The 27,588-nt window shown below is 40.2% G+C and overlaps 3 protein-coding genes across 3 annotated transcripts; 2 read left to right on the top strand and 1 right to left on the bottom strand.

Annotated features, from left to right (window-relative positions):
* Positions 1-5,880: 5,880 nt before the first annotated feature.
* On the top strand, positions 5,881-8,524 carry LOC115785239 (protein CutA homolog). The gene is made up of 7 exons (XM_030736761.1): positions 5,881-5,948; positions 6,384-6,449; positions 6,566-6,714; positions 7,424-7,483; positions 7,650-7,695; positions 7,881-7,930; positions 8,023-8,524. Exons 2-7 carry the CDS (start codon positions 6,387-6,389, stop codon positions 8,120-8,122), a joined length of 468 nt encoding a protein of 155 aa, XP_030592621.1. The 5' UTR covers positions 5,881-5,948; positions 6,384-6,386; the 3' UTR covers positions 8,123-8,524.
* A 676-nt stretch (positions 8,525-9,200) lies between these two features.
* Positions 9,201-22,107, bottom strand: LOC115782567 (somatostatin receptor 3). Its single transcript, XM_030732798.1, has 3 exons — positions 22,020-22,107; positions 11,610-12,450; positions 9,201-10,225 (listed from the first exon to the last, which is right to left on the bottom strand). Exons 2-3 carry the CDS (start codon positions 12,384-12,386, stop codon positions 9,554-9,556), a joined length of 1,449 nt encoding a protein of 482 aa, XP_030588658.1. The 5' UTR covers positions 12,387-12,450; positions 22,020-22,107; the 3' UTR covers positions 9,201-9,553.
* A 2,364-nt stretch (positions 22,108-24,471) lies between these two features.
* Positions 24,472-26,984, top strand: LOC115797267 (kallikrein-11-like). The gene is made up of 6 exons (XM_030754148.1): positions 24,472-24,514; positions 24,712-24,892; positions 25,046-25,249; positions 26,249-26,301; positions 26,555-26,712; positions 26,826-26,984. Exons 1-6 carry the CDS (start codon positions 24,472-24,474, stop codon positions 26,982-26,984), a joined length of 798 nt encoding a protein of 265 aa, XP_030610008.1.
* Positions 26,985-27,588: the final 604 nt, after the last annotated feature.

The raw sequence follows: 27,588 nt of genomic DNA, 5'->3' as shown, positions 1-27,588 counted from the left end.
CCTGTTTGTGAAGGACATGACTTTCAGAAACTGTTCATCTGCTGTAGGTGTTTTTTAAGCCTGCTGTTTCTTTGGTTCTCAACTTGTCAAGTTTCCTCAAATATTTTTAAGGACGCACCACATACCATGCCAAGATATGCCAGGCTTTTATCTAAGAGCTTTTTGCTCTTTCCACATTGTTGGTGTGAAAATACATTTTTACGTCTGTTAAACTGTGTTATCCTTGGCATTTTTCATAGATTCAACTAAAGAAATGGGAACAAATTGTGTGTTTTCTCAACAGGCTGCTGGTAACAAAGTGCCTAAAGATACAATTTAAATTTAGTTCTTCGCTAAGTTGTCCATTATGTGAAGACACAACACTGGCTCATCCCTTGAGTTGAGGTTATAGGTCATTGTTAAGTGGTTTAACATCTAATAACCAAACAAACCTTCCTCTGAAAATGGTCAGGTACAAGAACTGGACTGAAAATGAGTGAAAAAGCAGCCAATGTCCAAAGAAACATTTTGAACAACCTTCAGAAAGCCTGAAGAACTACTGCTGGAGGTCTGGCTCCTCTGAAGCAAAATATAAAGAGATTAGGGTTGGCTCAAGACTTTTGCACATCTCTCACTTTCAGCATTTGGTCCATTTGCTAAATTAAAATAAAATTTTGCATTCAAATGAAAAGATTTGTATTTAAAAGTTCCCATTTTTTTGCCCTTTCTCATAAAACCCCTTTTTGTGGAAACAAACTTCTAATTTGTGTAGTTTTATAAGTATTTTTCACCCAATGCAGCTTCTTTCTTTTCCTCTCTTTCCTTCTTTTACTGCACTTCCATTTTTCCTTTTAACACACATTTTATACATTTCTTTTTGTCACGTCCCCAAAGATTTTCACTACCCCATCTCCTCCTTTTCTTCCCGTCTACCCTTCACCTCTCTCCCTGCCTCTTGTTGCCCAAGGCTAAGCCAGGGTGTCCTGTTCCTCTCGTTCTCATCACAAGCTTCCAGTTTGCATGAATGACTCTGCGTTACCTGCTGCAACCTGGCCTACTTCGAAAGTTCCTCCTCTGCTCTGTTCCAGCGCCACGAGCAAAGTCACAGGCAGACAGAAAGAGGTGGTGGGCTGGTGAATTAGCAATGCGGGGGGAGGACGAGAGCGAAGAAGAGAAATTAAATGACACAACTTGGGTAGATTTTAAACTTCTCCCCAGAGCTGATCTAAGGAGCTTCATGTAGCAGCGAAGAAAAGAAGACGCAGGAAAGTCTCTCAGAATTAATGCATCCACATCTGCTTGCCCAGCTGTTCTGTCTGTTGACCTCTTCTTTAGAGTTTTGCTATTCAACTTGTGCTTTGGAAGAACGTGGGAACATTATTATCCCGCTCCTCTGTTTGGGTTTCTTCTCATTTACAGTGGAAACATTCAGAGGGAAATCATTTAAATAAATCCTACCCACTTTCATTTTCAGACATTACTACAATTACCCTCAACACATTAGACCACCACTGATATGGCAGGCAGTCTGCGCACTGAATTAAAACGGTTCGGAAATTGTGTGGAATCTGCCGCAGCTCCACAAAGCACACTCGCACACTTTAAAAGCTGCAGACTGACTCATTTTGATCTTTGCATTAACTGACCGAGCCAAAATACATTTTATTTGCTATCAGAAGCTGTTACCAGAGGGGTAAACAACAACATTATGGTCCCCGTGCTCACAGAAATAAAAGCATAAGACATGCATTCTGTTTTAGCATAAACTGCGAGGCTACAGCTTTGATCATTTATTCAAAATGAATATGTTCATTAGAAATTACACAATGCTCTCTACAGGGTCATTTCACCTAAATCCCACAAACATGTTGCGTTTATAGCTGTAAGTGTAAAAAGTATTACAGTATTTGTTTTTTTTTTTTCAGTGTTATCTCACTAAAAGGATACATGGGACTTGCTGTTACATCCAGGGTTGCACTCGTGAGGGGATCTCGGTCCTCGGGAGTCAAAAAATAAAGAAATCGTGAGAAGACGCCTTTTCTCGGTGTTCAAACGGCATGCATGTTTATTTGTGCCTGAAATCTTCACGCATGAATTAACAATTTAACTGGAGTGCTGCATTATGCAATCAGCATTTTTACAGATGATGGGTGACTCATAACCTATAAAAAGCCTCTTATTCGCAGTCAGGACTGTGGGTCAAAAAGCTAATCACCAGAGAACATGCATGCCATCCATCCTTAAGCCATGGGTGCTATTTGAATAATCAGATAAGTGCAGGAATGAGTATGATGAAGGGAAAAGGGAGAGACGGGCTAATTGCTGTGGATCTTCATTCCTCTGAGGTATCGTCTCGCAGACCCTGCTGTTAGTGAGGTGAACTTCTCTCTCCTCTCATCTCCTGGGTGAACGAGGAAGGTCCCAGGGCAGCTCTCCCTCTGCAGAAGTCAGCGTTAATGGGGGCAGAGGAGAACAGCGAGAGAAAGAGAGATTTCTTTTCCTCTTCTTTTCCCTCTCATTTTTTCCCCCGTTTCCTGTTTCTCTTTTTTCATTTTCCAGTCTTACTTTTGATTTCCTTTTGAGTGTCTGTCTGTCAGTCAGTGCGCTCCTGACACTCTTTCTCTGGTGTGCTGGCGAATCCTCAAAGTGTGGATGATACTGACATAACGCGCTTGTCCAGGAACACAAGCCTACACAGAGACTGCAGCACCTCGTCCGCTGTCACCTGTTCATCCTTCAGTTTAATCACAGTTACTGTGCGTGAGTGCAAGCACTTCTCTTCATTTAAAAAGCCTGTCCTTTAAAGCCGCATGGTGGGTAGTTTTGGGCTCCCCTGGTTCCATGAAATTCATTTTCAATTCATTTTCAGCATGAACAAAGTTAGGTGACTAGCAACTGGAGTGCATCCAAAGCTTGGCTGTGTACAAAGCTGTCCCTGCTGATTTATCAGTACAAATAATCAGCAACTTCAGTAGAAAATATCCAAGATGTAGCTTAGGCAAAAATACTAAAAGGTTCACTGAGTTAGAAAGATCAAACTTCCTTATTAATGGAGGTATATGGCAAAGATTATCACTGTGTTTACTCCAAAAAGTGCGGCTGAGGCTCATGGGTATGTGATTTAGACAACTGGTTGAAAAAACAAACAAACAAACAAACAAACAAACAAACAAACCTATCAGACAGGAAAAATACAACAGGGACAAATACACCCCAGACGTATGGTACTGTTTCTGTCATAAGTGCATTGATGCATGTACTCAGTGCATGCAGGTATTCACTCTCCACTTGCTCAGCATATGCTGTCATGGTCCAGCTAATGAGCTATTACAAATGATGGGAGAGACACAGTTTAAACCAAAACATATAAATTTATTATTGACACATTTTTGTGTGTAAACTATTACCAGGATGCCAGTAGTTAGATGAATGTTTAAGTGGAAGGCTGTACAGTGTAAAACCTGAGGTATCCAGTAACTTGGTGCTGCGTTGATGCAGAGACAGCAAAGACTGAGACAGCCAATAATGAAGGCTGAGCAATGCGATTAATATCAGCTTAACTGACTCATTGTACAGCTTTGGAGTCTACACTGAATAAAGCTGTAAACGTCATATTGTGTCTCCTTCCACAGTGTTGAGTGGTTTTGTGGCAGTTTTAGGAATAGAAGAGAAGAGCCTCCAATGGGAAACCGCACCGAATGAAACCGCATCAAGCCCGGATGTGATGTCAGGACTTCTACTTTCCACTGGAGTCCACCTCATGTGATCTGTAATGAAACTGCAACGATGTTCCACTGACTCTGAAGTTCACATTTTAGCTGCTTATTAAAATGTCCTTTAGCTGAAGTCTGCCTTTACTCCGATCTTCTCTCTCTCTCTGTTTCTTCCTCTCTCTCTCTCTCTCTCTCTCTCGGAAGTTAAAGGACCAGTGGAGCCTGATTAGAATGCAGAGGAGGAAGGCTCTGCTGCAAATTGAAAACATATTGATTCTCCTCATGCTTCCGGGGAGAGGAGGGTGAGAGACAGAGGGAGAGACCGAGGGAGATGGGAGCAAAGGCAGAGAAAGAGAGAAAATAAGGATAAAAGCTGGTGAAAAAAATAAAAAAATAGAGGGGGCAAGACAGTTTACCCACGCCTGTAGCAACTTGTGTGTCTGCTGTCTGTCTCTCTCTCCCTCACACACACACAAACAAATATGAACTGTTTCACATGAGCTACAAAGATAGCATCCCACACGGACTGAGGGCTCTGTCACCATGGTAATCAGGCCAGGGTGAGCAGTTGTACATATTTGCATGTATATGTGTGTATGTGTCTTCTACATACGAGCGCATGTCCAGCTGTGTTGGGGAGAAGCTGCAGGATGCCAATGAGAGAGGACAGCACACAACACGTACAGATGTGCTGACTGCACAGTTTCTATGGGAACCAGCCCCCCCCCACCCACCACCAACATGTCCCTCCTCCCTCTATCGCTCCTCATTGCTCTTGCAAAAGCTTGACAAGCTCCTCTAATGCTTCTCGCTTCGTCTTTTATGCGAGTCCAAGCGTTCCTGGTAGAGCTCTCACATCAGCTACAGCTCAATCTGTCTTTCCCCGAGTGCATGTGTCAAGTGTGTGTGCATGCGTAAGGGCGTGCGAGTGTGGATATTAGCGTGTACGTGTGGCACGCTTGTCTTCTTCTTTAATCAAGGACGAGGGTGAAGACAGGGGAGTGCGAGGGAGGCGGTGAATGTTATCAAAAGGAGCGGCCCTCTGAATAACACACAAACACAAATAAGACACACATACAGCCAACATAATTTGTGCGCACAATCACAGGCACTGCCGGTCCTGACAGGACTTGATTTATTGTGCATGTGTGCGTGCATGTGTGTGTTATAACCACCGGAGCGCCGGTCATGAAGAATACTCCTGTGTGATGAACAAAAGCTGCCATCATATGGCTGTCTGCTGCCATTGCAGGTTTAATAATTTCACAGAAGCGTGCATGTCGGAATATTCGCATGTGTAGATATTATGTGCAGTAGCAGCTGTGTGTAATTGCATCTCATACTGCTTTGCGTTTCATGTCACCTTCTGATGTTTTAGAAAGCGCCTTGAGGCGAGTGCTGCTGTGATTTGGCGCTATATAAATAAACTGGAATTGAATCGTATTACATTTTGTTGAAAAGGCACAAAAAAATTGTGCCTTTGCAGTGGATTAAAGTGAAGTCCATCTTCTACAAACATTACACTGAATTTGAAGATAATGAAAAACAACATTTTGAACAGTGTTTCATAAAAATGAAAATTCATTTGCTGGGAATCAAACGCAATCTCCCTTTTTCCTCAGGTTCAGTTATAATCTGACTTTTTGTTTTCTTGCCCAACCCCTGTTTAAGTTAATTGAAGTTATTTATTTATTTTTAAAATTCAAACTCAATTTTAATCCTTATCAGTGTGCCCATGTCGATATCAAGTTGTAGACACTGTCCACCTGCCATCCTCTTTCGAAATTGAGAGGGACACTTTTTGTTGTGGGGTGCTTACTGTGCTGTAGCATTAAAGTTTATTTTGCATGTAAGCAAACAATGCAAAAGACTTTCTTCAAATATCTGTGCTTGATTAAAAATTGTTAGATTTGCACGTATTTGGACAGATACACTTTTTTTGTAGTGCTGAATCTGTGTTAGATAAAAGTGCACAGCTCTAGAAAAAAACATTGTATGAGTGTGTGATTGGATGAATGAGGCTTATAGTAGAAAATGCTCTCAAATTAAATAGAAAGTACCAGACTATTTACTCTCTTCTCTGTGTATGCTATTTTTTGTTTGCTTTACTGCATGGAGAAATGTGTACGTAAACTATCCCGCTGGCGAAATGCTTTGTGTATATGACAGGGGCTTTTATTGTGAAAGGCGGGGACAGGAATAGTTACAGAAAGTGTTTCCTGTACATGTCGGGCTGTGACAGACAGCTGTTAGAAGGTAAGTTGCAACAAATGTAGCTAATAGTTGCTCTTTGGACTCCTACCGAGTAACTTATGATAAAGCTTCAGCCAGTTTGATTTTTAGTGTTGCTCTTTCATAAACTCGGAGCGCTTCAGCCGCTGCTCAGCAGCAGCTCACGGTGGTTACTACTAGCTCAAAGCTAACCTGGGTTCACCTGCAAAACCTACAACCTCAAAACCTACAAGCGCCTTTCTACACATAAATACATTTGACGAAATGGCTGCAGCCACAGCTTTTCAGTGCGGTTCTGCTTTGTTCCGTGCAGTATGCTGATTGTAAAAGTCTTAGATTAACAGACTTTCCCCTGTGCATGCAGATAACTTGGTTTGAACAAATCTTTCTAGACAGTGCAAAAAAAAAAAAAAAAAAGTTGTGTTGCTGGTTAACCTTTTGATTGTCTTACCTGCTCAGGCAATGCGCATTGGCTTGCCCACAGCAGAGACACTGCAGGGTGGATCCTTAAAAGCTTTGATTTTGGTAAGCGTGCGAATGCCTCTAACACTCCGCTTTGATTTCTTTTTAAACGGGCTAATCATGTTTGATAAAGTCCATGCATCGCGCTAATATTTATTTTCTGTGCTTTCTCCTGTTAGACAGTGCTCCTGAGTGTGTTTATGTTCCAGCTGCTGAGGACTGTTGGACTGAGGGCTTTCTCAATGGCATCTGAGACCTACACATCAGGCACACATTCTGCCGCCTTCGTCACCTGTCCTAATGACACAGTTGCTAGAGACTTGGCCAGGTGATCCTTTTAGACATTCTTTTCCCATCTTTTCAGTTATAATGTACGCTCACCAGACACTTTGTCAGGTGTACCTTACAAGTACTGGGTTCGTTTTTTAGCCTTAATTCTTCGTGGCACAGAAGAATTTCAATTTTGATTTCGGCTTCAAACAATCACAAAAACGTGTGATGCACATTATATGTTAATTACTGTTAATTACTGACTGGGAAATCTATGCCCTAACCTACATCATAACCGGATGTGCACCTCCAGAGAATTGTAACTACAGGTCGTGTCGACACAACCCGCAACAATTGAGAGTGGCCTGTTCATCAGGGTCGATTCCTGCCTTGCACTTTCGTCTACTTTTCCGCCACAATTTTTTGAATTTATCAGTGAGGGAATAATAATCACCATCTCAACATAAGGAATAATAATCAAAGCATCAGTATAAGGACTCGCAAATGTCAGCAAATTCCTGGATGGAGATTGCTGAAACTATCAGGATGGAAGTGACGGAATGAACAAAGAAGTGGAAAAACTATTGCTTAACACTGACTTGCTGCCATGTGATTGGCTGATTAGATATTTGCTCAACAAGCTGATAAACAGGTGTACCTAACAAAGCAGCCGTTGAGCGCATGTTATTATAGAAGAAAATATCAAGTGAGAATGTTTTTCATCTGTGCTCATTTCTGTTGGACTCACTGTTTTCTTTGTCTCACAGGGGTATTGTGGAAAAGAAGCTAGCAGCTTGTGTCAACATTGTCCCAGCAATCAAATCTATGTATGTTTTAAGCTATTCAGTTATTCTTTAGTGTCACGTCGCACTGAGCTTTCTTTTCCAGTGTTTTTGATTAAAAACCATAAATAAAATGTTCTAATTGGCAGAAATATTCTGGCCTTTGAAGCTGGTACCTAAAAACCAAAATATTTGTATCCCACTCCTCCAGATATGAATGGCAGGGGAAGATCGAGGAGGACAATGAGGTGCTTCTGGTGAGTGCTTGTTGGGTACTGTTAAATCTTCCTTCAAATACAGCTAAATTCCATTTCTGTGTCCTGGGGGCAAGTGCAATACAATGCTGCTATTTAAAATTATATTATAGATCGAGCATATTTTTTTTTTAGCATATTTTAATATGCCTTAAATCCTGTTTGATCCAGTGTCTCTCCTAATTTAGATGATCAAAACAAGAAGTTCCAAGGTACCTGCTCTGGCTGAATATGTCCGGTAAGTCTGTTTTTATATTCACCACATCATGTCCAAGTTTAAATACTGGCTTTACTCTGTTCACTGGAATCACAGTTGATCGTCCTCCACAGCTCTAACCATCCCTATGAGGTGGCTGAGGTCATCAGCCTGCCTATTGACCAGGGTAACCCGCCTTACCTCAAGTGGATTGGAGACATTGTACCTGAGTAAAGGTGGAGTGGAAGAATTATTGGAATGCTGGATGAATGTAAAAAATGAAAGTTCATTGTCTCACACACCCAGATCTGAAAATCATCCAAATTTGTGATTATTTTTACAAACTGCAAAAAATGTTGTGATTTAAAACGAATTAAAAAAAACACACGTTCTAAAATATTTGCAATACTTCTTTCTCTTTGCAACGAGTTGAGGCTTGTAAATAACTGCCTTCCCTTCAGTATGTGGACCTCTAGAGGGCAGCGTTGTCCTGTCCTTTTTCCAAGCTAACCAGCGCAGCATTAACCCGTTCAGCTTTGTGAGCCCTCAAATGTTTAATGTGAACACACATCTGTTACATGTCTTATGTCTTTAATGAAACTTGCATTTTGAAATAAAGCTGACTGGTTTTCATTGGTTTTTAAGCATTTCTTTTTTGGTGAGCACATTATAACACTGGGACACATACATACATTATGTCATGTACATATTACATCGTTCAGATGGCACTGTTGTTTTTTTTCTTTTTTAACATTCATGCTGGTAAAAGTAAACGTTTACTCAGCCCACTGTCACGACGTAGCACTTGGCTTTAATATTTCACCGTAGCATTAAAAACATCACTGATATACAACGTTTTCATAGTGGAAAAAAGCTTTAAACAAGACATAAAATATCAAACTCACAATAAACAACAAACACCCATACTTTTTTAAACACAACTCAGTTTCTTTACGTTGACTAACACTGTGTAACGCTAAAAATGACACAAGATATGTGTGGCTTTAAAAAGTAACAAAAAATGCACTATAAATATTCAAAGTTGACTAAAAATCACTAATGACGTACAGATTTATAACCAAAGTCGTATCTATTTATGGCACTGTCATTATACTGATTTATTATTGCACATTGCCACAAACCATGACCTAAAGCATGATGTCGGTTAACCTTAAAAAGAAGAAAAGTAATTGGTTCATCTCCAACGATCTCGCACACGAGCTCTGACTGAGAGGCGTGTTTTGTGGAAACAGTACTAATGATCTTTGTGGGCTGTTCTCAAAAGCAAACGCCATACAAGTAAACACAGCTGACATTTTTTCATTCCACAGTGGGTCATTAGTCATGTCATTACCCACTCAGGCATGATTCATTGGGTGCCATTTCAGCACAAGAAGTTGCTAATTTCAAAAGTAACAGTCTCACTGAAAAGAACAGCGATACTTAAAAACAGCGGTCTCAATTTGTTGTGTCTTTAAGGTTTCACTGTGGCTGCTTTTATGGTTTGTCGTGGTTAAATTATTTTTAACCTTTCATTTAATGGTTAAAAGCACTGATGATGTTACATAATGTAAACTGGTATTACAGCCAACTTCAAAGACTTACTCGCTGTAATATGCTCCACATTGATGGCAGGTACCAAACTCCGCTGAAAAGAAGTGTCTGTTACAGATAGCTGATATCAAGCACAGAGTTTCTGTTCAAGAATTCTTCAGGCGACCTGCTTCTTTTACTGGCCAGAGAGGACACGCCCTCAGCAGGATCAAAGGCGGCACCCTGGTCACGATTACCCCTCTGCACGACCTGTGTCCTCGAGCCCTCTTTTACTCCACTCTGGTTTCCATTCTGTGATGTCTTGCAGATGTCGCTCATCTGTATTGCACCTTCTGTTCCACCGTTTTCCTCCTCCTCTACATTTCTACTACAGTCTTTCCCATGCACATGGTTGGCTCCCTCACTTATCTGCTGTTGGAGTACAATGCCACCCCACTCCTCTGTGGGCCTCTGGACCTCGATGCCTGTCCTGTCATTGTTGTTCACTCTGCGCGAAGCGCGGCACAGGGCCTTCCTAAAGCCTCTCTTGAAGTTGTCAGATAGAAATCCATAGAGTATGGGGTTGGCACAGCTGTTTGCATATGAAAGCACAACAACAAAGAAATAGAGCCCCCTGAAGTCTCCGGGCAGAACCACAAGGAGGTTGAGAATGTTTAGAACATAGAACGGTAGCCAGCAGAAGATAAACACCGCCACAACAACAACTACCATCCTGGTGATTTTACGCTCCGACTTCCTGCGTCTGGATGATGTGGCCTGCGCTCGTTTCCCAACACTTCTGACCTTTAAAAGAAAAGGCAAATACTTTCTATTTAAAAACAGGTTAATGGGAAAGCTCATCCAAAATGTATTCGAGTGCAGCTTAAGGCTCAAATGGACACAGATTTCTTTTAAAGAAAGAAAGAAACCAGTGTAACAGAGTCATCCCGTTTTCTGTGGCCCCTTTTTCCTTTTTTTCCCTTTATGCTAGATTAATTTTGTGATGGACTGGTGACCTGTCCAGGGCCTTCCCTGTCCTTTAGCTAATGAAAGCAGGGAAAGGTTTCAGCCCCCTTAATGACCCAGTAGTTAAAAAGACGGATGGATGGATTCCTCGATGCAAAAAAAATCTATAAAATGATTGAAACTGTCAAAGAGTACACAACTATGACACATAACCAACACCATCTAAGATACTGGCAGTGGTTAGGGAGGATACGTGTGATACTATGTTTGTTTGAGCGTATAGTTTAAATAGTTAAAAGAATACAGACAGCTGGAGAACAACATTTTTATGATCCGATTGCTGTTTTTCTCCCAAAACACAGAAAAATCTACTAACCCTGGCACACTCTGCTTTTCCATTACGTCTGTGCAAATACTGCTTTGGTACACTCACCATTAGTGATATTAACAGAGTGTAGTCCATTTATGTTCCATTTATGTTGGACTTCAGTGTGTACGCATTTGCTTGCAAATTGTCTGAATGATGCAAGTTTGGAGGGATGTCATTATGGAAAGGAGAAAACACTGCAATATCTTTTTTTTTTTTTTAATTTACAAAGCTACATCTGGCAAACAAATAATGCACTGCAGTAGAGTTTCAATGTAAAATGAGCCATTGTGTTCTTTAAGTAAATGTTGATTTATGTTTCCCACAGATGCTGTTACATGACTCATAATGAGTCAACATGAGCAATGTTAATCATCACTGCAAAAAGATTAGCAACTGTGAAAGCAGAAGATTAAAAGTTATAACTTACAGTAACAGTGTGCACATACGTACCTGTGCATATACTGTTATAATCAAGGATACTCATGCCCAAACACGGCCCAGTGTTTTTAATTATGTGGTCAATGAATGCGCAATAATCCCTGGTCAGACTCCTCTAAGCGGTCAGTTTCGGACAGTGTTTACTTCCCGTCTAGCTGTATGATATCTAAGAGAGGGGATATCTTTATATAATATAGGGTCATCTCAGGCACACACTGTAGATCTGGCTGTGAGCACAGCCACCACCTCATTCAACCTGTTTGTGAGGGGCAGCCAATCAGAAGAAATCTGGCTTAAAGTTCAAGTGGCTGTAACAGCTCTGACTGGCTAATGCCCTGAGTCTCCCCTCCACGTCCCCCCCTTTATCTTAATAAATCAAATTATTTCTGTGTGACAAAAGTCTCAAGGTCATACCTTGATGACGATCAGCAGGTAGCACAAGCAGATGACCAGCAGGGGGCAGAAGAATCCAACAGTGCATGTGTACACAATGAAAGATGTCTTCCACACTTCTGCTGGCTCAGGCCACACGATGCTGCAGTTTCCATCATCCTTCAGCACATCTGCAAACACCACCACCGGCAGCACCACTACAAAGGACCCCGCCCAAACTGTGCCACTGATAGTCTTAGCCACATGGGGGCGCCGCCACCAAGAAGAGCGGATGGGGTGCACCACAGCCAGGTATCGGTCCACTGACATCACAGTTAAACAAAAGATGCTGGTAAACTGGTTGATGGCATCCACCGTCATAACAACACGGCACATCAGAGAGCCGAAAGGCCACGAGAGCAACGCGTTCTGTGCCGCCAGGAATGGCAGACCCAGCATAAAAAGCTCATCTGCAATGGCTAGATTAAGGATGTAGATGTTTGTGACTGACTCATGTTTTGTGTAGTTGACAACAACATGGATGACCAGAGTGTTTCCCACCAAGCCAACAACACAAACTATGCCATAAATAAGTGGGATGAAGATTCCAGCCAAACCAGGGAGGGATCCGGGTTTACTTTTGGTGCAGTTTTGACAGGTGCTGTTAAAGAGAAAAGAATCATCATCTTGGTTGAAGCTGTGAAGCGGTTCAGAGGGAGTAGAGAGGAGCAGGACATGGGAGTAGGACAGGACAGAGCTGTTGATCCAGCTAGTTGTAGGGACTTCCTGAGGCAGCAATGAAAACTGGATGAGCTCCATGGAGGCGTTAAGGACTTTGATGCAACGGGTGTTGAAAGCTCACATCAGTAACAGGTCAACAGCCCTACAGAAAGCAAAGCAAAGTCAGTTAATTTAGCATACTTCATGGGCAAATGATATTTAAAGTGCTTAATGCATTAAAGGTGCAGTCTGGCATTTTGGGGACACACACTTATTCCTGAAATGTTCCCTGAAATGGCAAGTTCAAGTTTCTTCTGGGACCTTTTCTGAGTTCCTGTTTTCAGTTGCTGTTTGAATATGTCTGTTTTTACAGCATTAAACAGATATTAGAAAGTCAGTTTTCTATTCAATTCGGCCCTTTCCAGCATGCATTTTGCATGCAGTTGTTTTTAACAGCGCAGCTAACTTGTTGTTTGACTTTAGAATTTCAATACAGGATATTATAAGCTTGCACAAATGTGACCCGTGTAGTTTTTAGGGTACATTCTCACTTATGAGTCAGGTGGTATTTAGCTTAGCTTACTTTAATTAAGCTGCAGTGTTTGTGTTTGTTCTGTGACAATTTGAAAGAATAATTTGGTGTTTTACTTCTTTGCACGTTTGTCAAGAGTTACAGGATACACTGTCTCCCCAAATATATACATGTTATTTAAAACTATAGCCAACAGCCTGTAGGCTAGGCTGAACTGGAGTCAAGGAAGCATCTAGCCTGGCCGTGTAAACAGATTTCTTATCAACTTTTGGCTTGTTCTGTGCTTGGATGGAAGCAGCGACTCGGGAAGTCTTGTTACCTTGAGGTTGCCTGGAGACAGCAAGCACTCAAGTGCTGAATTGTTCACGGTTTCAAGTACAGCAGGAGACTTCTTTTGTTGCATGTTCAGTTCTCGACCATCATTTTATTTTGTATGTCCTCTGTAAAAACTCACATATATATATATATATATATATATATATATATATATATATATATATATATATATATATATATATATATATATATATATATATATATATATATATATATATATATTGTTTGGCATCTAAACAATAATACTATACAACTTGCTAATTAGTGCGCTTTAGCAGTACATATTTCTGAAAAGGTGTCTGTTCAAAAATAGAAATGCAAACTCCATTCATTTCCTCATCTCCTCTCAGCAGGAGAGAGTGAACAGGAAATTACACGTACTGACAAAGACACACTTTTCTATGTGCAGATAAAATGCTTGCTGCTGATGTTTGTCATATGGACGGCACCTAAAAGTTTCAAAAGTTTGGCCGTATCAGCGCAGCGGCTTGATGCATACTAAGCTATTAATAAACGTAACAACCCTGCTTCCGTCACAACAAAAACAAGCGAGCAGCAAAACACAAACATAAGGTATTTAGTTCTATTAGTACAAGACTTGTTTATGAAGCCATCCCAGCTCCTTAATCACCACTGTTCCACACACAGGCACACCCTCATCCCTCACAGCGATGGTTAATAATTGGTGCTCTGCTAGGAACAAAATGCACTGACCTATGGGGGAAAAAATAGCAGAGACATATTTTCCGCAACCTTGACTGGCTGAAGTACATTAATGCAGATGTGAAGATGAGGGGACGAGAGGGAAAGGGATAAGGTAAAAATATATATACTGCTAAAGAATCCCATAGAGAGAGCCACTGGAGATTAAAATAAGTAAAACATATTGACAGCATACAGGAAATTTATAGACTTTAAAGTGTGATTTAATTCTCCAACCATGTTTGGAAAAGATTTTATTCACTTAGCTTTTAATAATGTTTAATTAATTTCAACCTAAAGGGCAGTGATACCACCAGCAGATCAAACACATGTTTAAATCATGGTGTATGCCAGTCCTTATGTACAGGAATCACCTGTACATTAGACCAAACCTAAGAGCCATCTGTAGGTCGTGACCTCAATTACTAAATGTAAATACCAGAGAAGAGTATAGATGTGGAGCTGTCATTATGACCTGCTTAATACTTCTACTACTGGTACAAAGAAGGTGAGCAAAGACACTCACAACATCCAGTAAATACACAGATTTGCTATAAGTTCCTGATACAGCCTCACACTGACTCAGTCATTTGGGCTTTTAAAAACCTCATGTTTAAATCAGAAATGATTCCAATGAAAGAAAGGCTTAAAGATCTGTTCAACTCATCAGGAAAAGATGATGACACTTTGCAAGAAATCTTTAGTGATTAGATTCTATTGTGACATCATCACATGAGTAGTGATGTATTGAGCTGTGCTGGAAATATCCCCCTGAGGAAGTCTAGACAGTGGTGGTAGCGGGACAGGGGTGAAGGATGACGCTGAAGATCTTGATGGATGTGATGTGGTGTGATGACAAACGGTGAGATTAATGGATGGACCTGAGGACAGAGGTCCTGATTAAAAGTGGAGATGAATGGGGTGGAGGAGGGTTCCATCAATCTGACAAGGAAATGACCACAGAGAGCAGCAGAGGTGTGGATGCTTTTTAAAATGACAGCAGCACAAAAATGGGATAACAGACATGAACACAGAGGAAGACTGTCAGTCAGTTGATGGTCTAAACTAGGTGCTGTGTGAGAGACGCCATTAATAGGTGGTATAAGCGTGAGACAGTCCTCCCGACTGACCTTTTTATAGGCTTCATATCACAAAACCACATTGTGGTTGAGAATATGGAGCACAATGTTCAGGTGTCACGCTGTACAAAGACATGGAGCTAAAACGGTTCAATAGATTAAATGAAGGCACCAATTCATTTTCTGCCCTCATTGATTTTTTTTTCTTTCCAGTCAGACAGCTTGAGTGGAGAACAGGGAATTTCAACAAGTCCTTTTCAATAAAGTCTGTTTTGTCAGTTCTCACAAAAATAAATAAATAAATGAATGTTGTAATGCAGTGAAAGTGGTTTGGTGCAATATTAGAAATCAGCTAACACACAACAGCCGATATAATACCAGAACCATAGTCTGAAAAAAAGGTCATCCAGTTTTGGATGAATAATGAACAAACAGTAGGAGCATTTCAGAAAGGCTCCTAAACTTGTCCTGTGATCAGACTTTGTTTCTGACCGCGTGGACTGCGTTCTCCGTGTAATCCAACCTTATCCCCGGTAGAGCTTTAAAAAATACCCACATCTACATTTGTGTTTCGTCCTTGTCTCTCTGAGCCCTCCTCCTTTTCCTTCTCTTTTCCCTCATCCACCAAGTCGTGGCACATGGTAGCTCCTTCCTGAGCCTGGAGGTCTTCCTCTTCTTCCTTCCTACTCTCTCCAGGTGGTCGCTCATAGTGAATTATTAGGGTTCTCTCTATAATATTTTATATAAAGCGCCTTGAGACAACTGTGGTTGTGAATTGGTGCTATATAAATAAAACTGAATTGAACTGAACATATAAAAACTATAAAAAGAAATTGGTGATAGAGTCCATATCCATGGTTAATACAGACTAATTATTTTTGAACATTTATAAAGTTGGGTTTAAACACTATCTGCTTATGCACCACAGGCTTCACATCACTATCATAACACTATCTGTTAATATGAAATTAACGAAAATCCAATTAAAACTTTAATATTGCATAACAGTAAAATATGAAAAAAGGAAATATACAAAATGCTTGAGAGGAATCTCAAAATAGGAAGAAGGCAGTGACAGTTACAGTGACCCCTGAACCACCTGCTGGCTTAATAAATATAAAAGGGAAAATAAAAACTTGAATGGTTACATAAACATATGGACAAAGCTGGAGTGATTACAGGTACACTTTTTAAAAAAAATATTCAAACTATGCATTAAACAGTCACTAAAACGTCCCACTGAGGTGCCAGCAGTCCCTGCGAGGCTAACGTAATCACGCACACACTCCCCAACATTCCCCTCATTTCCCTTTTGTTATTGCCTCCCATCCTAATCTCTGATAAACACAATAAGAGCAGACTGACAATTTTTCTTCCTGAAGTGCATCACCTCTCTAGGCTGCCATTGTACGACCAGCTCTGCGAAAGCCCTCCCAGGAGGTGTTGCTATGGTAACATAAGGTCAAGACAAGGCTTAAAGGTCCCTGTATGGAGCAAATTGACGAGATAAGCGAGAGTCTGAATGAATGCTGATTGGAGAGTCCTTGCTTTTGCATTCAGATACAATGAGTATTGTGTGTGAGAGGGGAGGTGCGCGATAAATGCATTTGTGCACGTGTGTAGACAACACCCATCCTCTGAGCATCTGCAGAGTGAAGATAATATGGTCTGAGAGATATCAGGGAAAATTTATGTTAACTGGCCGATGTTATTTAAGCTTTGATGCTAGTTGAAGTGATGATTAAAATTCAAAATTTTCACTATATTTAATTTTCCATCTGGAATGGAATATATATTTTTTTTTCAAAGCAAGTCTTTAGATTTATTGGCTTCCTCCTGTGAACAGAAAATAACAGTGTGATGCTGCTTTTGAAACATCTTGCATATTCTGGTCTCTCCTAATGCAGCCATACGGGGAAACTGAAGCTAAGAAGTTTATAGTTTATAGTCAATAATAGGGTGGTACTTACTTCTTTATTACTTCAAGTCTCAAGAATTGCTCTGGGATTCTGTAAAATTAGGTTATACAGTCACAAGGCTTACTAATTCACTGTTCTGGTTCACTTTCCCCACTTTCTACCTCATTTTCTAGCAGCAGCACGCAAAAGCAAATGCCAAGCCTACACATTTGAATATCAAATACATTTGAAAAATAATCAAGACTGGATTGAGGGAGTGAAATGGTAATCTTCTGTGGTTTCATAACCTTATCATTCTGCACGAGCAGAAAATACTTAAATGACATTGAAGCCGTGCTCGTGCTGAAAAAAAAAGTAGAAAAAAATGAAATATGTGTTTTGTCTAACTAATAGACATTTCAGTATGTTCTTACATTGACTTCCTTGTATCAGTTTTACCAGTAGATTACTGGTCATTATTTACAGTATTCTTATTCTTATGATTTCACTGTATTTCACTTTTACAGGAAAAATTAATCAGTCTTCACTTTTTGCTCATCAAGTGTAGAAAAATCCTCTTTGCTGACGTGATGATGGCTTTGAGAGAAGTGTGTCACAGAAAAGTGGGGAAAAAATGGGTGAGCGCCACACGGTTGTTGCACCAAAACATCATGAAAATTTGGATTAAAACTATGTAGTGGCTCTCACTTTATAAAGTGACATAATGATTATTTTTTTTTAGTGTAAATATGCTGCATTATGTTGGGCAGCATACAGTCAGTATCTGTAGAATTCAGAGTGAGTCTGGAACAACTTTGCTTTGTTGTCTTAAAATTAGAATGAAAATGTAGAGAGGGCTGTAAAGTGGAGAAGCTTATCAGAAAACAACAGTAGTTCATAATCTATAGAAATCATACAACACTTCCTCAGACTGTCAGCAGTCTGAGCAGCAGTCATTTTTTATCCACTTTTTGTGTTATTCCACTGCACACTCAAACTAGGTTACGGTCATTTTTTTTTTTTCTTAATCGCATCAATCCTATGCTTTCTGTAACACCGGATTGAACAGCTTCAGGCGTTCACGTCAGAGATCCCTCCAGTTCAACTCTGATTGAACTCATTGCTGCAAACTCAGTTTGTGATTACCAGCACCTCCCTCACGAATCAGTGGAGAATGTCTTTTAGGACAGGCTTCATAGTTTGCCTTTGAATGAGCTGAAGCCACGGATCATCTTGAGATTTTCAGAGCACCTTTTCCAGATAGGAAAGACTCTAATGTTGAGTCACGCACCACCTGAGCAGTAATTGTCCCTTGATGGAATTCACTGAAGGTGTGTGTACACACACTGGATGCCATGGTGGACACTGCAGGACACTTCTCCACTCTTGGTTCCTGTATTGATCATTCCAGCTGCTTATCCAGTCATTTCCATGATAATGCTTCCTCATAACTGCAAAGCTACACTAGAAGTGTTGTATGTAGAGATTAGCTGGTGAGGTGACAATTGCCTGGCACATAATAACACTGGATGCTATTGTTATGTTTTTTGCTAATGAAAATAGCTTGCACCTGCTGTGAGCTTCAGCTGTTGTGTCTTTCAAAGGAACAAGCTGAAAACTTTTTTTAAAAATCTGCATTTATGCACACAACAGTTTAAGAATTCATTTTGTGGAGCACACTTTTAACATCAGTGGGTTTTTTTTTTTGTTTAGTTACCATTATGTGTCGCATAACCAGCAATTTGGCTTTAACCTCTCACATTTGTGGCATGATTAACCTCTCATAAAGACAAAAGAGCACATAAGAGGTGGCAAAGAGATGCCTTTGAATGCATTTCAATAGCTGAATTTTTGGAAAGCAGTAATATTAACATCAGTGCTGACTCTCTGTTTAGGCCTGTTGATGATTACATGGTTGATACGGCTGGTAAATACATGTTTCCTCCTCACCAAAAACTCTGATGATGTCTGCGCAGTACCTCGTAATTGTTCAATCCACAGCTTGGAACAAACAGCCTGCTGATGCAATCTAGAGGCCACAAGGTCCCCATTAACACAAACGCCCGTCTGGTAACTATTTCATTTGGGGAAGTGAATGCATGCTGATTGCCCAAAGGGCCGCTCATTTTTGTTACATTCAGTAAGTGCATTTTAGGGCATTTCCATTGTTTCTTTTAATGTCAGTCTGCTTTATGCAACTCTTTTCCACAAAAGAGTTCCAAAAAATACAGCAGGACAAAGCAGAGACTGTTGGTGGTGTTGCTATCAGGCTACAGAGGGTATGTCCCAGTGGGAGGCTAAAAAAAAAAAAAAATTAAAATAGCCCTTTCGGCCTGGACATGCAGCAACTTAAGTACACGTGCATATTGTGTAGACAAAACTTTCACAGACTGGAGCTTGAAAGACACACTTGCATCTGTGAATTTCCAGTACTACAGATATTCTGATAACACAAAGATTAAAAAAGCCAAGTCAGTGCATTTTAGGTTAGCCGCAGCCTCCAGGGCTAAAAAGTTTTTTAAAAAATAAATAAAAAATTAAGCCAACTCAAGAAGTGCTGTTCCTGGTCACTATAGGTTGGCTCCAGGATCAGGTTATACATATATCTATAACAGAGTCTCAATGTTGAAATGCTTTGCAGCGGAAATAAAAAATATTTGAAGTTTGATACAAAAAGGCTATAGCTGATTTTCCTTTATATAAAACTGTACAGGAGAGGTTTTTTTCTAAGTCACTTCTAGAAATTGGTAGATGCTGATATAAATGGCTAAAGCTGCCAGCTAATGCTAGCAAGCACCTCAGTTAATTCAAGTCACTAACCTGGATCTCTCGAACATATTCCTGCTGTTGATGTCTTTAGGAATGTTTAAATGCAACTCTCTGGCAAATAATATTGCTTCTGTGAAGTTAATTGTACTAGAAACTTGTCACCCATACAGTCTATGTTGGCAAGTTGCTAATCAAGCTAGCCAGCATTACCTGATAACTTAGCACTATGTCCTCTCATCCAAGTATGGTCATTGTTTACTCTCAAAGAAATAAGATGTGCTGCCATTGTGACTGGGCCTTTTTTTTTTTTTTTTTTTTTTTTTTTATGGACAGTCTGTAATTTTAGGTGATTTTTAAAATAATGATATATCAGTGGGGAACATTGTACTTTTTGGGCTGCTAAATTTAGCTTATTCATCCTCTACAGTTACTAGAAATAGCTCCACCTTCACAAGACAGACCAGTAAACAAGTTATTACTTTAGCCCAAAGTAGAAAGTGACAGTGCTCTAAGCTGCTAAACTTGAAATGCCACATGAACACATTTTCACATCAATGCTTTCAGCAAGACAAAAAAGGCACACTATAAGCCTTTGTTTGCTATCTTTCTTTGGGAAAACGGTGGATTTATTATGTGTATACACTTTTTATGACACGTAATAGCCAAATAATATATATTTTTTAACTCAAAACAGGAAAGCACACACATATCAGCTAATTAGCTATCCATTAGTCCTACTCCCCCAGGGAATCTACTTCCTCTGTTGCTGTTTAATTAACAGATTTGGACTGGATCTAGTGTGCATCGCAGCCACCTCCACGCTGCTGCCTGCCTCCACACTTTTTATTACAAAACTGACAAGTGCTCACAGATTGCCCAGAGTCTGATCCATACTCCTAGAAGCATGTCATATGGATCAAAGACCTGCAAATGCAAACATGGTCACGGAACAGTTTTGAATGTATCTGTTTTTCCAAACGGCACATATGGATCGACTCAGATAAACATACAGTGAGGCGTTTGTGTGCCCACATCAGTCATTTGGCGCTGAGGAAGTGATTAACGGTAAAAATACAGGAGACTTTGCAGCACTCACAGTACCACAGAGTAGATTTTTAGGAAGGTATACAAAATTTTGGGGTGTATTTATGCTTACTGCTAAAACCAGTATCAGCAGCACTTTTATCCTCTTTCTGCACAGCATTCAGCACACATGCGGTTCATTAAAAAAGCATGCCAAATTGGTCAGGTGAACAGAAGAGAATAAAAAGCTTTAAAAGCTAAAGAGTGGGTGACCAATTAAATTAAAAGCTCTGTTTCACCCGGACAGTGAAAGCAAAGAGAAAACAAAAGGTCACGAGAGGTTAATTATTTTTTCCCTGCTTTACAGCAGTCCATTAATTCAAGCAGTACGACTTCAATACTAACAGGTACAAAACTGATTAAAGATTAAGAAGATAAAACTCTGCATGAACAGCATGCGCTACAGTTGGTTTCTTATCAGGTGATAGTGGAGGAGATTTTATATTTCTTCCCCTTTTTTCCTCATCTATCTTTTATTTCTTCTCTCGCCCATCTCTTCTTGTACCCTCTTTACAGATCATCTCCCTTTTTCATCTCACATTGTTTCATCTCCTCTCTCAGACTCTCCTCTTATCCTCTCCCTTCATTTTCCTCAACTCTTCTCTAGCTGGAATTCTCTAATTCTGCAATTTTTTCCAATTTGTGTCCAATTTCTGTTTTGAGTTTTCTATCCCAGAGCCTTCCTTTTTGTTTTTCTTTGTGACACTTTAAAGCAAATTAAGGCCTTTATGTGGACCAGAGCTATGAACATTACCACCAGGGAGGGATTTCTCTCTCTCTTATAGATTATTTGATCTCTATGATATTTAGAAGCCTGGTACACAAAATTCTAATTTATTTCCAGGGCTTCTGTAACTGCTCATGTTTATATCCGCAGCAGACAGATGAGCTCTGTGACTGATAGTGTTTTTGGTTTGCTGCACCACCAGAGAGATGCCGAGAAATATATCTCACTCTAATAAAGAGTATCGAGATCAAGATTAATCCTACCAATCCACAGCAACAAGGTCCACAAAGAAAACATCACTATAGAAAGACAGAGGCAACATGCACAACATAGACTGTTCTGCATGTTTAATTTAATATGGAATGTAATATGGAGAGCAGCCACCATCACCTCATATTTAAATGTGTGCACGAGTTTATTACTACATGCATCACAGGGAAATTCAGCAAATAAAAACGTAGACAGTTAACGGTATGGTTGCTTCTGTTTTGATAAGTCAAGTTTATGGTACTAAGTACCATAAACTTGATCCTGACAGGCATGCGTTAATCATTGAGCTACCCTGCAAACTCTAAGCAAAGATATGATGGAAAAAAAAATACTTACAACTGTCACTCTCACTCTTTTTCATTGGCGCTGAGGAAACATTGAGTCGAAGCTGTGCAGAGTCGCGATGGTGTCAGTTCTCCGTCTGTGAGCTGAGAGAGACGCAAGAAAAGCCTCCACCTCCAAATCCCCGCGCACACACGCGCGCACCCGGTTTTTGGTAATGTCGAGGACCCTTGTTGACATGAGGTATTACCAGATCTCTGAACCGATACAAAACCCCAACCCTAGTTCTACTGAGAATCCTAGATATTATAACGTTTCTGATCGGCTTAATTAATAAGTCCGCAACACATAAGTTTACGCAGGGAGTTATTTTCCTGTATCCCAACTGCTGATTGTAGCTGAGTAGATAATGTTGTGGAAATCTGAAATAAATGGAGGCGCGCGCAACCAGGCGCTCTTTGTGACTTTTATTTAACTTTGCTAAAGGATCAAAAACGGAAGCGAGTGCAGCAGTAATGTGCGTGCTTTTTGACAAAGCGGGCCTGCTCACCTGGAATATTTATAGAGGCAAATTATCTGTCATCATCACAGAATACAGTCAGAACATTGTGTGCAAAAGATAAGTGGTATATTAACATGTGGTATATCAGAAAAATTACATGGAGGCAGAATATGACAATATGGAGCCTTTCAATCAGTAAGCTGAGCTTCACACAGAAAAGCAGCAAAGTCTTAAAAATTTCCCATTACACTAATCAGCTGTTAATATCTTCCAGTCACGTTGGAATGCATTAAAACTAACTAACAGATAAGCATGTGAATCTCTGGAGCCATTACTCATCAGAGCAGCTCTGGGAAATCATCCCTTTATGTTTTTGCTCTTTTCACTCCCAAACAAGTCCCATTACAATAAGTTCGTTTATTACTTTCTATCCATTTAAATTGAAGTCCTCATGATGCACTGTATGCAGACGTACAGAGAGAGCTCTATCACAATGTCTGTCTTAATAACACAGTCGGTTATAAAATTGGAAATTTCTCATATTTTGCAGGAAGGGGTTTTAAACCTAAGTTGTCTGTTTAGACATTTAATTCCAATTCAGAAATGTAAAATAAACAGAAATCAAAGACAAAACGAATCTCACTGTATGAACGCATCAGGCACTTTGCTTTGTTGTTTCGTCTCGCTGCTCAGGTTGATGCTGTGTTGATGCTATGAGTGAAAATGGAGGCACCATAAATTAACATGTTCACCAGATTTTTAACTCTCCAAACTAAACCATATGAGGCGATCATTTTACAACTGTCAGCAGCAATTTCACCTTCTTCCTTATAGCAGTGACTAAGAAATAAAATGCACTTTAACCCAAAGCCACAGTCAGAATGAGCTTCAGAGTTTGCATCTGAGCTTGGTTGAATTTCCCCGTTTGCAGAAATGATTCTATATTTTGTTACAGCTGCAAAAGAATCTGCTCAAAGAAACTCTGATTTGGCAGATGATAAAGACAAAGACGTTTCAGACCACATCTTTACTGCTGTTATTGGATAGGACAGTGCTGACAGTAGACTGGAAGGCGGGGACAGAGCATTGGTCTGGGACATTCAAACTCAGGCCCCTGCAGAGAGGACTCTAGCCTTCAGTACAGTGACAGTGAGCTTGAAAACGAGCCTGACCAGCGGTCAGCTGCGATACAAGCCAATACGGAAGAGTTGAAATTTGAATGTTAAAAAATGGTGAGACTAAATGGTTTTCCTGCCCAAGAAATTAGCCACCCCAATGGGTGCCACTGTGGTGCAACCATTCATCTCATCCAGAAATTCATCCTAGTCAGCAGGTGTTCCTGATCTTAATTTAAAAAAAAAAAGAGCCATCAGTATCACTGGAGGATAAGGGTGAAACTGTAAGACATTGCCCCACCCCATTACGTGACTTATTGAGATCACCTGCGGCAACATGTGAGTCTGGGTTGAAGCGCCTGGGAAGGGATCCCAAGACTGCACTGTAGGTGGCTGACAGCTGGTGTTGTACTGTAAGCCACCACCTCTGTTCAGTCATGGTCATTCACAGAGGACATAGATGCTTCTTTTACTCCTCTCTCAGACCATCTGTCTTCTCTGTCAAGAACACTGGCATCCTCGAAAGAGTGCTCTTTATCCATTAGGTGCAGAAGTACAGCTGAGTCCTTTCCTGCTGCGGAGTCTCTCCTGTGTTGCGTCATGCATCCGTGGAGTGGCCGTTTGGTTTCTCCTATGTAGAAGTCACTCCTCACAGCATACGTACAGTGAAGGGTGTAGAATGTGTGGTTCAAGTCAGTGAGTTCACATGAAAAACGAGAGCAGTTTGATCTCACCTTCAATTCCTTGCTGTAACTTTATGAAAGGCAAAAGCAAGAAGTGCTGAAAAGTAACTTTGCATAAATGTGTGGAGCGTTGCAGTTGATAAGGCTTCATAATGACACTGGTGACTATATAATGACTACTATTCAGACAGACACACAGAGAGTGAATGGCAGCAACACGGTGTCTGGTGCTTCTTTTCTTTTCTCTGAGTGAGTATTCAACTACAGTATCTATATTAAATGCCTCTGGTGCTTACGGCATGATTTTGTCTGTATGTTATGAAAAAGTTATACCAAACCTCACACAGACACACGTGACTTTGGTCAGTAGTGTGACTTTTTCTATTGTACTGAAAGCAGATATTTTACAGTTCTAACTCACAGTGACACGGTGGGTCCTCTTTTAGGTGTCGCAGTGAACACAGAGGTGGATCTGCAAAAGAGAATCATCGGAGGTCATCAGTGTGAGCGACAGTATCACATCAAACTGAGAGCAGTTGTTGCAGGTAAATCTTCAAGCTTGTGTGGAGGCTCTTTGATCAGTGACCGCTGGATTCTGACTGCAGCTCACTGTCTGAAGCCAGGAGGGTGAGAAGATCAGAGTGTAACCTAAAACTTTTGAACCCAAGCAATGTATAGAGTTCATGTTTATGCTATTCTAGAGAAAATAAAATGTACTCAGACAAGAACAGAACTGCAGTGACAGCGTTAAAGTTTTGTCTGTTTGCCGTGTGCATGCAGGATCATCTTTGCAAATGTAAGCATGCATCAAGGGGCTCCACAACAAGAAGTGCAGATAACAGCAAAACCTGAGATTTATTCAGACAACAACAACAACAACAACAACAACACGGTGAGAGATCATGACATCATGCTGCTGCAGCTACCGAGCACCTCTGAGGTTCCTCCTATAGCACTTCCTGACTGTGGAAACCGTCCTGAAAGGTGACCTGTGGATTTCCCTGCTTTAAAAAAAACTTGTTCTGACAGATACTGACATGTAGCGCTAACTACAGCAACAGGTATCATGACGGTGGTCATATCAACTTCTCTGTTAAGTCAGACTTTCTGCTTTAGTCTCCGTGCACGCTCATGTAAACGCGCCTCTTCAAGGCCCTTTCACGTAGGAAGTAACATGTGCTGCAGTAACAGTTTCCTACTGCACTGAGCAAGCACAGTGTAAGTATGGCGGCCAGGGAGCACTCACGTGTGCTGCGATCGGGTGTGACATAAATTCATGCGACCAATAGAAATGCAGAATGATAGGGAGCGGGTGCATACAGTGTATATGATGGTCATGTACGGCCTCAAAAAGTAATATACAGGCAGTGCGCAGCGGCTAGCTCAACACAAGTTCTAAGCTGTTCACTCAGCCCAGCGGTCTGTGTTCTAGTAGATGCAATTCCAGCAGAGTTAAAGAGACTTAGACACAGATTAGAATAAAGTATAAAGACATTTTCTGCATCACCAAATTACTGCATCCACATTCCTGTGACAATGTGATGCACAGTTTGCGGTTCAGTGGTTTCAGTAAACATCATCCCTCAGCAGAGAATCCATATTGCACTTGAAACATGCTGTGAAACAGAGACAGTGAAAATGTGGTGCTTTTAAGCCTAAAATACCCTGCTGCTGACCAGGTTTCACGTCAAACCACGGCAATTTAGCCAGGTAAAAAGAGAGCCACAACTCTGACTAACTTTGGCACAGCTTGCTAAGCTGTTAATCTTGCTTCACAGTACACCTCTCTGCTCCAGAGCTGGTTAGGTTTGCAGCATAAGAGGCGAACCTTCCCAGAAAACTCACCTGGATAAAATGAAATCCTGCTTCATAGTACAGGCCTCAGAGCCACACGTCAGAGTTTACATGCACAATAATCACTGTCTGATTTACACTGCAGTATATTTGTATGTAACTGACACATTAAAAAATGTTTCTTTCCAGAGTTGAGATTGCAGGTTATGGCGCCACCACTGGACAAGCTCATGGGAAAAGAAGTAAGATGATTTTTTTGCATAATTTGTATTTTTTAAAAATTGTTAGTTTTACTAGTAAATAGGCATTAATGGCATTGCTGACATTTGTACTGAAATTGTATTTTTCTTTATTTAATGTTCAAAATAAAAAATATTTATGAGCTCAGACCACTTTTTCTTTTCTGATGCAGTTCTGCATAAACTATTACAGGTCTGTATACTTTTCTTTTAAAACTGTACTTTAAAAAAATAAAATTCTCCCCTTTTTTTCTAGAACCTGGTGAATCACCTGCTCTTCATTGTGCAGACATTGAGATTGTCGACTGTAAAGAGCTCAGTGATATTTTGCAGAAAGAATTCCCAGCGGCCTATCAAGTCAAGAAATATCAGCACTGGTTCTGTGGACAAACTCCCGGCATAGATATATGTCGGGTGAGTCCACACGATCCCTAACATTACATCTGTTTTTAAAAGTTCATTTGTTAACCATTTAAAATACAGAAGTAGAAGTCATTAGCCTGATAAACTATATTTCTCTCTCACAGGGAGACTCTGGTGGAGGAGCGGTACATAATGACAAGATTTATGGGGTCATTTCCTTTCTGGGAAATCCTGACTTTGTCTGCAGAGCCCCAGCTGCATTCATGGACCTCTGTGATCCCGAATATGCAGCTTGGATCAGGAAAACCATTAAAGCGCTTTGAGGCGACTGTTTGTTGTGATTTGATGCTATATAAATAAAACTGAATTGAATTAATCCATGAAAAAAAGCTGTCATGTGTGGATAACTGTAATCAAGCTGAAACTTTCACATAATCAATATTCATTTAGAGTTTAACTTTATAAGAATCATTTGGTTTTTATTATTATTATTTAATCACCAGGAAAGAACTATAAAAACTGTCACAGCGATGTTGCGTTTATGGTGTTTGTATTTATACTGTATCAGTAATCTGTTTCTACCACTGAGATTTTAAATGTTTTATTACCACATGAAGGAGTTCTTTCAGTTAAATTCCACCCGAAAGTAAAAATAACTAAATTCTTAATTAATATTAACTTATATCCTCTGTACTGGTGCATCCATTCACAGTTCTTTCAAATGGGGAAAGTATGTGCCTGTAAAAAACATTTTGCCCCTCAGCCTTAAGTTTTAAATGCATTTTAAAAGCCAGTAAATTTACAACCAAGTAGGTATTTTATTACATCATGACACAGATTGTGTTGCTTTTTATTTGAAAGCAGTTAAACAACACAAAAAGTTTTTCCCTTCTTTTTGTATGACTGTTTTGAACATTTTTTTCACCC

The sequence above is a fragment of the Archocentrus centrarchus genome, chromosome 1, assembly GCF_007364275.1.
Source record: "Archocentrus centrarchus isolate MPI-CPG fArcCen1 chromosome 1, fArcCen1, whole genome shotgun sequence".
Classification (NCBI taxonomy): domain Eukaryota; kingdom Metazoa; phylum Chordata; class Actinopteri; order Cichliformes; family Cichlidae; genus Archocentrus; species Archocentrus centrarchus.
Note: the sequence above shows the minus strand (reverse complement) of the source record. Positions and strands in the feature narration are given on the sequence as shown.

Excerpts from the sequence above, each read along its gene's own strand:
- LOC115797267 (XM_030754148.1), top strand. The coding sequence starts at position 24,472 with ATGGCAGCAACACGGTGTCTGGTGCTTCTTTTCTTTTCTCTGA. Across the intron at positions 24,893-25,045 it reads CACTGTCTGAAGCCAGGAGG|GATCATCTTTGCAAATGTAA; the intron begins GTGAGAAGATCA and ends GTGTGCATGCAG. Across the intron at positions 26,302-26,554 it reads ACAAGCTCATGGGAAAAGAA|AACCTGGTGAATCACCTGCT; the intron begins GTAAGATGATTT and ends CTTTTTTTCTAG.
- LOC115785239 (XM_030736761.1), top strand. The coding sequence starts at position 6,387 with ATGCGCATTGGCTTGCCCACAGCAGAGACACTGCAGGGTGGATCCTTA. Across the intron at positions 7,696-7,880 it reads AGGACAATGAGGTGCTTCTG|ATGATCAAAACAAGAAGTTC; the intron begins GTGAGTGCTTGT and ends CTCCTAATTTAG. Across the intron at positions 7,931-8,022 it reads GCTCTGGCTGAATATGTCCG|CTCTAACCATCCCTATGAGG; the intron begins GTAAGTCTGTTT and ends CGTCCTCCACAG.
- LOC115782567 (XM_030732798.1), bottom strand. The coding sequence starts at position 12,386 with ATGGAGCTCATCCAGTTTTCATTGCTGCCTCAGGAAGTCCCTACAACT. Across the intron at positions 10,226-11,609 it reads ACCTGCTGATCGTCATCAAG|GTCAGAAGTGTTGGGAAACG; the intron begins GTATGACCTTGA and ends TTTCTTTTAAAG.